At 38.5% G+C, this 10,590-nt stretch overlaps 1 protein-coding gene across 1 annotated transcript; it reads right to left on the reverse strand.

The window, feature by feature from the left end:
- Window positions 1-1,159: 1,159 nt before the first annotated feature.
- Window positions 1,160-9,080, reverse strand: LOC115725846 (T-complex protein 1 subunit alpha). The gene is made up of 17 exons (XM_048283415.1): window positions 8,972-9,080; window positions 8,799-8,863; window positions 8,205-8,294; window positions 8,031-8,117; window positions 7,859-7,918; window positions 7,642-7,692; window positions 7,281-7,376; window positions 6,778-6,843; window positions 6,344-6,561; window positions 5,196-5,292; window positions 4,781-4,867; window positions 3,893-4,027; window positions 3,515-3,619; window positions 2,792-2,920; window positions 2,554-2,657; window positions 1,470-1,560; window positions 1,160-1,361 (listed from the first exon to the last, which is right to left on the reverse strand). Exons 1-17 carry the CDS (start codon window positions 9,042-9,044, stop codon window positions 1,275-1,277), a joined length of 1,641 nt encoding a protein of 546 aa, XP_048139372.1. The 5' UTR covers window positions 9,045-9,080; the 3' UTR covers window positions 1,160-1,274.
- Window positions 9,081-10,590: the final 1,510 nt, after the last annotated feature.

Raw genomic sequence — 10,590 nt, forward strand, 5'->3', positions numbered from 1 at the left:
TTCGATAGTCATGTCATACTTAGAAATTCATTAAAAAATTCATGTATGACTCTTCGTCAAAATACGTCGCTAGATACACATAGGTTGTATTTAGTCATCAGGATTCTTTTTGTCAGATAGGGAGGTAGGATAGTGATGGGATTTATAATATGATGGCCAATGTTTAATAGATGTACGGATATAATATAGACAATAAGAGAATCTCTACTCTGTGTCGCGGAAAAAATCTGATGCTCTTAATCACCGTCAATTACGCCTTCGATTTCACGCCGCACACCAAACACACCGTCGACAGTTCGCCAAGGAGTTTCTTTTTTTTTTTTTTTTTTTTGTCGAAAGTTCTCCAAGGAGTTCAAGATGCAGATGTGAGAGGAAAGTTCGAAAAAGGGATCTTCCAGGGGAAGGTGGCTCGGTTCTTCTCCCTCAATCCACCATTGCCATATGTCCTGCAACTTCAAGTTCCACTGAGGCTTGTCATCTTGCAACAACAGAAGATCCCTTTCATGCACTTTTCTTACTAGTCTTCATGGACAACGTCAGGGTTTGTCATCACAACACCAAACAGCCCAGAAAATCACGCACACTTCCATCCTCGTCTACCATCATCTTCTTATACCGTCATTCGCCAATCTCTCTCTCTCTCGCTGGACCAACACCCAACAAAATGGCCATGAATTTTATGACCTCGCGTTGCCCAATTTGCCATAAGCTCTGACCAATCACCCTGATCAAGGGATCTCATGCGAGCTCATACCCCCAGCGACTGGCGGCCCCAATTTTGACACACATGAGACGAGATAGCAGTCGCGACTTCCTGCATTTGCCACGACAACAGAGGCCAGGACAGACCTATAAAGCCTAGGCCTCAAGTTATCGTTTTTTCACCAACATGACACTTCAATGAAGTTGGCATTAAAGCGAACGTCTTACGAAAATTGTAAGACTTGCAATGTTCTTTTCTCCTTTAATAAAAGATTCTTTTCAAAACTCCATCGTAGTTGGAAAAAAAAAAAAAGAAAGAGAAAACCTACGATGTTCTTTTAGTAAAATGATAAGTGCACTCAAATTCCACAACATCACTCTGCTGCAGAAAAGTAAGACGAGCAATGCTCGACCACCTCTGTTCAAAAATTGGTCCCCAGGTTAAGATACAACTACTAACATCAACATTCACAGACAAAGAACCCCTCGCAAAAAAAAGCTGACGACAATGCTTGATGGCATCTCCTCCACTTCATGGTGGGCGCCATTGAAGTTTAAACAAACCAAAATTCCTAATCCTCTCCGTTCTGACTTTCATCCTTGACAAGCTTGATCATATCATCAATTCGAAGAATTGTTATAGCTGCTTCAGTTGCAAACTGAGGAGCAAAAGGTTCCAAAAACAAATTATAGCAGATGAAATAACAATAATAACAATAATAACAACAACAGCTAGTGAATGCACATTTTCTTGCTTCTTCCTTTACCTGTATTATCTTCACTTTGCTCATTGCCGGTTCGATGACACCAGCTTCTAAGTTGTTCCGGATAGTTCCTTTAGATAGATCTAATCCCATGCTGTGTTGACATGAAACCAACAATATCTATATTAGAAGAGTCAATGGAATAAAGCTTTAGTAATCTTATAATGAATAATACAACACAAAGATGGTAAACGGTCTCGTGAGTAAGGTCTTTGATGCTGGTCCAACTCGGATAATTGAATCAACCTAACCGTCCCAGTTGACATAATATAGATTTTAACAGTTTCCTGAATCCCTTGGTGTTATTGCTTATTGCTATGACACTCAACTTGAGACAGTAAAATATATCAGGATCCTTTTTCATTTAAAATATTATCTTAACTGCTATGCGAGTTATCTTTCACCTCACTTTTTAAAACAACTCCAAGCATATGCTTGCAACTTTGAATGATAAAATATGTCATTTATACCGGAAAAATGTGATAGCATCCATACGATATTTTCTTATCAAGGTAAAAAGAGATAACTTTCAGGAATTGATGATAAGCTTCCAAAAGTCTCTGGAGATCAAACCACCATCAACTCCATTCCATGACATGACTCTTTGACGTAGCAAAAAAATTTACGTCACCTTATAAATTGTGTTCTACAGGCTTTTTGGACATCCAACAAATATTAAGGTGTTGGTACTGAAGCTATCTATTCGCCTTACAATTAGTTTGTATAATGTCATTTCATTTCTCGTTTAAACATCTGAAAGTCTAAGCATTATAATCAACAAACTAAGATGTGAAGAGGGTACGAGAACAGGTGAAATCACGTAAGTTTGCTGATCAAATTTTCTTTTCCTGGAGGTCACACAACTGTTGGTTTCTGATTATTCTCAATGTTCCATAAAAAATTGCCTATCTTATGTCCACACATGTTACATAAGTATGTGAAGGTGATCTCGAATACAAAAAATGCACTCCTTGTAGGGAATAAAATAAGCAGGATCGAAAAGAAAGATCAATGGAGCCAATCTTAAGTTACCTAAATGATGGCCAACTACAAAAGACATCATTGTCAATACACAACAAAGAATCACCTCGACAAATGCTTCTTGTCAGCCTTAGTTTGTGCAGTGTGGTGGTAAGCCCGTAGTTTTGCAACTAACTCCGTTGCATCCTTTGCAGCATTGACGGCAAGCACCTTCAGCAGAAAAATAATTTAATAAAAATGGAAGAAAATTTCCAAAGTACTGCCAAATAGGATGCAGAGCTCCATTAAGCCCAGACAAAAATCAAAGTAAAGTTTGAAAAACATCAATGCATGTTAATCCAGACCTTTGGTATAATTAATAACGACTCGGCAAATTCTGCAATAGCCAACTGTTCACGGGATCCTAGCGTCGTTGCTAGATACTCCAAGTAGACAGATAAGGCAGCCTCAACCGCACCACCACCTGCTACCACCTGTAATCCCAGCATAACAATAAAAAGGGTGTAAAATGGGGAAGAACAAAGCAAAGTAATCATAATCACATTTATAAGTACAGTGCAGAAGTGCATATGTCAGTTAGGTCACAGCTGAATTGCTAATAGATTATGTGCGGAAAATGCTGACATTGTACAATCTCCATACAGCCAAATTCACAGGTAGCCGGTCCAGTTCTACAAGGAAACACTCAGATATTATCACTTAATATCTAGCCACTCCCAATATCATGGATGAGATGTCTCTTTGGGTTCTTTTACATGACTTCATTTTGGTTACTTTTTTTATTTAAATGACAAAGGGTTGTGCTAGAAGTCGAATAAGAAAATCCCTAACTTCAGCACTGAAAGGCGAGCACCAGAGGTGGTGTCTTCTTAAGTAGTATGTGCCTTAAACCTGTCTAACTCAATGAAATTCAAAGATATTTTCCTGGGCCCTGGCTGGATCATAAGTAATCAGTTCTATGAAAACAGTATCCTAAAGGTCGTCCATATCATAGTTAGTTCAATGAATAATCCAGACTAGCATCAACAGGCTCATCTGAAAAAATAAAGCAAGGCCAAGAGAACTACCGTGTTGGATTCAAGAGTCCTCTTGACAATTGATAAAGCATCATGAAGAGCTCTCTCCATCTCATCAAGCATATAGTCATTCGCACCTCGAAGGATCAAAGAAACCTACAACAAACAACTCAACACGAACAACTCAACTTGTATGAAACAGCTGGTTTCTACCATCCAAAAAAAAACACACCACAACACACAGGTACAGTAGAGGATGTAATGAAATCCTCAGATAACTAAACTCAGCAGTTCTTATGAAATATAATACGAACACAAACAATGACTAACTTCCCCAGGTCTATGTCATACCAATACGATTAACGGACATTATTCCAAGATAGTTATCCAATTCAAGTCTTGGACCGATCTGAAAGAGCATGAACTCACCGCGCTAGTTGTTTTTGTCCCTTTAATCAAAACCACATCATCATCAGAAATACGCTCTTCTACAACTTCTTCTGCATGTCCAAGAAAGGATGAATCATATGTTTCTTCTCCATCCATATCCGCAAATGTTGAAACCTGCATACAGTCAAGGACATACCAACGTACAGAATGAGGAAAAATCCACGTAATCAGGAATCTGACCCGCAGTACCAGCACGAAAAAGAAAGACGACTGGAAGCAAAAACTAGCAATGTTATGACTCATGCTCACCCTCTTGTATACTCAATCCCCCACTATAAGGCAAAACGAACAACATATGCAACATCAGGTGAGATGACGACAAGAACAAGAAGCCACATACAGTCATTGGCAAGGAATTCACTCCTATAAGAATTAATCAGTTGATACAATAAGACTTCTGTTCAGTTTGTAGGGATTTTACAAAGAGATTCAGTCATGTCAAGCTATCTAAATTCCGACATTGAAAACCCAATATAAAATAAAAAAGCTCATAACTGGCCAATAAAAACAGTGCGATAGTTTTAGTTTTTGAAAAACACATGTCAAGTACCAAAACGTTCAATAAAATACCTTTTGCTTAAGTGACAATAAGCTCATTCTTACATGAAATGATAAAATGTAGTACATTAGATACCAAGTAGGGAATTAAATAGCAAGCAATGAAGATTAGTATGAACCCATCGAAAATGCCATCCTGCATCTTTCTTCAACATTTCAAGTCATGGCTAAAATAAAATTATCAACATATGCATCACATTACTTTTGAGTTCTCATCTTACTAATGCTCTTATTAGCAAAGTTTCAACAAAGAATGAAATGCCAGCAAATATTGAAGAAGAAATTGCTGAAAAAATTGGTGAACTTTACCATGGTTGCCCCCGTTGCTTTGGCAATGTGACGCATATCCTCTTTCCGCACACGTCTCACAGCAATTGCACCAGCCTCCACAAAATACTGGAACATTAAACAAGTATAGAAGTAATTTACAAACTCTGAATCAAACAGAAAACACAGATGACATACTAGATCATCATTTATTGACAATTAAATCAAATAGATTACATTATCTGAGTGCAGCCAATTTAAGTAAAGACAGAATACCCAAGCACAACCACTTCATACATGAGGAGATGTTTTAAGAGATTATTTGACAAGATAATAAAAACAACCATCCACATAAATACAAATTCGCAAAAGATGACTCTGCATGCTCTTGTTTAGCATCTGGTACAGTATTCCAAGGATAAAAAACAATAAAAAAGCGAATCATGTAGAAGATTGCCTTGAGTGCCATGTCATCAATCCCTTTTGTGGTCAGAACAACGTTGGCCCCAGCCTTCAGTATCTTCTCAATACGTTCTTTTGTCATGTCAGCTTCCCTACAAAAATGAAAATTTTTAATTAGTGCCTGCACTCAGCAAACAAGATGAACACAAGTGGCCCGCTATTTAAAGACTCTATATCTAAAGAACTATGAAGGTCAGAAGGTAAATCAGTCAACAGGCAACCAGAGACACCAAAAATCTCCCCAAGTTATATGAGCATATTGCATGAAAGAGTTAGTATTGAACAGTTGATATAGCAATTTCACTCTCCTAAACCAAGTTCATCGCAATATATGCCCATTGACAATGATGACTTAGAGTGTGTTTGGAACAGTGGAAGCTTTACTGTAACTATGTTGAATTTAAAGACTATATCTAAAGAACTATGAAGGTCAGAAGGTAAATCAGTCAACAGGCGACAAGAGAAACAAAAAATCTCCCCAAGTTATATGAGCATATTGCATGAAAGAGTTAATATTGAACAGTTGCTGCAGCAATTTCACTCTCCTAAACCAAATACATCGCAAGATATGCCCATTGACAATGATAACTTAGAGCGTGCTTGGTACAGTTGAAGCTTTGCTGTAACCATGTTGTAGCTGTGTTGTGGTGTGCTGTGTTGTGCCAAAGCACAAGTATATGGCAACAGATCTTTTAAAGCCGCTGCTATGCTATGGCCACAAAGATTAATGCATTTGGAAAAAGCTGTTGCGAGAATACTGTGGCTATCAAAATGATGATAAAAAAATTTGTTGTATATTTTGGCCCTTATTATTATAGTTTTTCGGATATACCATTTTCATCATAACCATCTAATGATAACTATAACATCTATATGTCCTTATAGTAGTGGCACTAGCAGTAGCAGTAAATAGTAGTAATTACCATAGCAGTAATGGTAATAACCACTGTTATATATATGCACAATTTTGGGTGCCCAAAAAAGTTACAGCCACAGAGAGGACATAAAGAAACAAAACTTCACTCTAGTGGAAATGCAAAGATCCGTCATTCTAAGGAAATGACTTGAGTCATACAATCACCAAGAGATGACAGACTAATTTACCAGCCTGTCAGAAGAAAAGGAATTCCACCATCTGATTACCTTTGTCGAATTTTCTCCAGCTCCCTTGGATCAGTCACGACAACTTGGACACCCAATTGCATTTTAGTCTTCTGAAGATTGAAGTCAAGGCATGCAATCTTTGCAGGCGAAACTCTAACAGGCATTCCTTGGGCAGCACGACCAGTATTCAATGCATATCCATTCAAAAGGTAGCTATCTCTGGCACTTTTCCCATGAGCTTTGAGAACATTGATTCCCTGGACATGAAAAAACGGCATTAGTTTTCCTCAATGATCAGGAAAATTAAGCTTGTAACACAATCAGCCTCATAAGCCTTTACAGCAAACAGACTCATGCCATGGTTTCGTCGCTTTTGACAATTCAACTACTGATTAAGATAGAGAAGCAGAAGAGCTCCATGTCAACACCTCCTAAAGTATTACACCTACAAGATGTAAATACGAACAACTAACCTTGATAGGATATTTAACTTCCCCGCGGGTGTTGGTCATTTTTACTGATTGTACTGCATCTACAACCTGAAAGCAAATTGTTATGCGCCAACAATAAACTAGCAGATTAACATAATTACTTTATGCACCATAAATGACACATCGCTTTAATATTTATCCTGGATATGCCGAGCACAATTATGAAGCATATTTTGAGGCAACTTGAAGTAATTTTATCCAGCACCAATAACATGACAGGAGTTCTACTCGAGAAGGAACCTTTAGGTTAAGGAGTTTAGGATCGACTTATAAAGCTGTTGACAGAACAGTATGATTGACTCATGGAAAATACATAGTGACCATATCCGCAGCCTCACCAGAAAATACAAAAAGCAACAGTGTTTATACTAAGTTACATGGACCATGGCTCCTCCCTCTCCTCTCAAACAAGATGCCTCCCCACTTGAACCCCACCCATAATCTAGAGGTTAAAAGTTCCACTATTATAGTGACTGTCAACATACCAAGTTTGCAAAGAAGTCACTGTCAGCAGCAATCAACTTTGATGACATGCTTGTTTTGGCACAGTTCACAAGGGAATCTTTTCCGAGCTTGTCAACCTATGAAAAATCAGAAAGCATAATGTTCAATAAAGATATAGATCATAGCCAAACAAGTTTACCACCAACAAGTGGAAAAATAAAATGGCTCAACTCATTTCCTTAAAAATGATTGTAGATCACGATAAAGCACAGAAACATTGTTGTAATTGTGTCAATCATTTCATTTCAAGTTGCACTTAAGCATAAACTTTTCTTTAGCCATAAACAAAAATACTAATCAAATTTTGAACTTTGCAAATTATACTTGCTCACAAAGTCATACCTTAACTGCTAATTTTTCATCAACATATTTACAAGCTTCCCTCATAGCAAGCTGCATAACAGGAAACACATAAAACATGAGAGAAATTTGCTAGAGAAACATGAGAAATAAGATTATCTTACTGTGCATGCATGCTATGACTGCTCGTCTGTCAACTCCCATCATATTCTAGGGAAAATGGAAATATAAATAGAAAAATGGGAAACAAAGTACTCACTCTGAAACCACTAATTATCGATGTTGGATGAATCTTATTCCTCACCAGATCATTTGATCTCTGCAAAAGCAATGATCAAGTCACTGATTAGACAACACATCACTTTAAAGTAACAGATTACCAGGACAACCCACAAACTAAGTTGTGTCCAACCTCAAATAGCTACCATTACCTTAAGCAACTCTGCAGCTACAATGACCACTGAAGTTGTACCATCTCCGACCTCTTTGTCCTGAAGCTCAGCCAACTCCACTAATACCTGTATACCCAAGTGAAGCAAAAATGAGTGCCTATATCTCCCAGCTTCAGAGTCTAGTCACATAACACAAGGTAGTTGTCCACCCACCTTAGCAGCTGGGTGCTCCACTTCTAACATCTTGAGTATTGTAGCGCCATCATTAGTAATCGTTACGTCACCAATGTCATCAACCAACATCTGACTAGTCGAACAAGACAACAGAGGTGAGTTAGATTTTCAATCTCTACATAGGAAAAGATGAAATTACATAAACTCCCAATGCAACAGTCAACAGTAATCCTTAATGGTTATTACCATTCCATACCAGATCGACCATAAAGTTAAAGTTCAAGTTCAAGTGAGTAAAGCACAGAGATAGCATCATTAACACTTCTGGTGACTAATTTCATCTAATAGATTATAGAATTGCATCTCGTACAACCAACAACAAGTGTAAAATAACAAAGATAACCACTTAACATAACAAATGTATGCTTGCTTTTTTTTTTGCGTCAAATAAAATCAGCAGCTCTGAGAACATTGACAAATCTGAAACACGCACAATGGCATCACTCTCAACAAACTAATAAGACCAACAACAATATCAGACCTAATGGTAAAAGACTTAGGTCAGCCACACCCAACTGCCCCTACGCTGAAAATGAAAGCAAACGAGTAAATACACATCACCACAAAACTTACCTTGTCAAGACCAACAGGACCGAGCGAGGACTTCACAATGTTGGCAACAGCTTGACAAGCCACCACTGTTCAAATTTCCAGACAACCCAACATTCACAAACCTCACCGATTGAAGTGCGAAAACAAAAAGTCGATCGATCGAAAAAAGGGGGGGGGGAAGAGAACAGGAGTACCATTTTGAGTGCGGACGTCTTGGCCGGACTGGCGTTCACCTAAAATGTCGGGCATCCGGGCCAGAATGGCCATTTTCGTTACGCTGGTTTTAGCAGAGAAATAGAAAACAAGGGATCGATGCGCGTGAAGACGAGGAAAGAGCCGCGAGAATGTAGCGAATCGGATCTGCGGTGGCGACGGCGGTGGCGGTGGCGGTGGCGGTGGAGAGTCACTCAATGACGCGGAGAGTGACTGAGAAACCCTCGAGAAAGAGAACCTCCAAGCTTGGAGAAGAAAGAAACGTCCCTCGTCAATTCGCAAACGTTCAAAAAGCTTCGCGTGTGCGCGGCCGAGGGTTTTCCTATTTTTGGTACCGCTACATAAATAATGCTAACTGATATATTAAATTAGATTAATACGGCGAAAAACTCAAAATCGAGATAATATCACGAATCACCGAAAATCTCAAACTTATTTTTTAAAAAATAATAACTGATATCTTTTTTTTTTTAAATTACAACAAAAAAATCCTAATATCATACCCATCATGATACAGAATATTAATTTTTGTTCATCATTAAAAACCTTAAACTTGTATCGATGAAACAAATAGGCTTTACGTTGGAAATAAAGCGACATGATTTTAGTGAAGCACAAATGGAAGTTGGATGCTGGTCTAAAAATTGGGTTCTGATTAGCAAAGCTCATTGAAGAGTATTATGTTATATAGACATCTCACACGGTCAATATACATAAGCCAACTACTTGGCAATTTTCATGTTTACTATCAGGTTATCAATCCAAAGGGCCATGAGCGATACATAATCGAAACCTCGATTTCTTTCCTTAGAGATAACAGCATGATCAAAAAAGGCGCTGGACCAAATGCAATTCCATCAAAATAAATGCATAGATCGGATGAGGAGCCACCTTAGACTAAACAAGTCATCGAGAAAAAAGGATAAATTCTAAGGATCAAGTATATATAAATGTCGAGTGGTCTTGGGCCTCTATTATCTCAAAAGGGAGCTTAAAGGAGTAGGTTTTCCCTGACGATAGGCCGTATCTCTCTCGTGTGAGAGTTGGGTCCATATTTGTTGGTAACTTAGGCTCTCATATCGGTGTTGGATGGTCTTGGACCTCTATCATTCCAAAAGCTAGCTAAAATGACGAAACTTTCCCTCGCACTTATCAACCGACCACCAATCCCTTCCACAACAGATGTGGGACAACCCCAGCAAGAAACACAGCTAAAGCACGCATCCATAGACAAAAACCACGCCGAAATTAAGAGACAAAATGCAACAGTGAAAACATTAGCTTAATTCAGGCTTACCATACTAATGTGTTTGTCGAAGGGTAAACAGAGGACTTCCCATCTATTGATGCGGCGGCTGCAGCAGCTTGGATTCTGGCCTGATGCCCGCTTAAATTATTACCAGCCAAGCCAACATCACTTGAGCCCTGAGATGAGGTGCTTGTGGAAGCAGCCCCCTTGCTCAAGAAACCACAGACCATATAAGTACTCCCATAAGCCTAGTTAGCTCTGGAAGGAAAAGACCATTGCAGCAAACTCATATAGTCTGCAAAAGCCACATGCCCAGGAGAAAAGAGCACTTCAATCTGTTTGAAGTTTTTA

This window comes from Rhodamnia argentea, chromosome 8 (genome assembly GCF_020921035.1).
Source record: "Rhodamnia argentea isolate NSW1041297 chromosome 8, ASM2092103v1, whole genome shotgun sequence".
Lineage (NCBI taxonomy): Eukaryota > Viridiplantae > Streptophyta > Magnoliopsida > Myrtales > Myrtaceae > Rhodamnia > Rhodamnia argentea.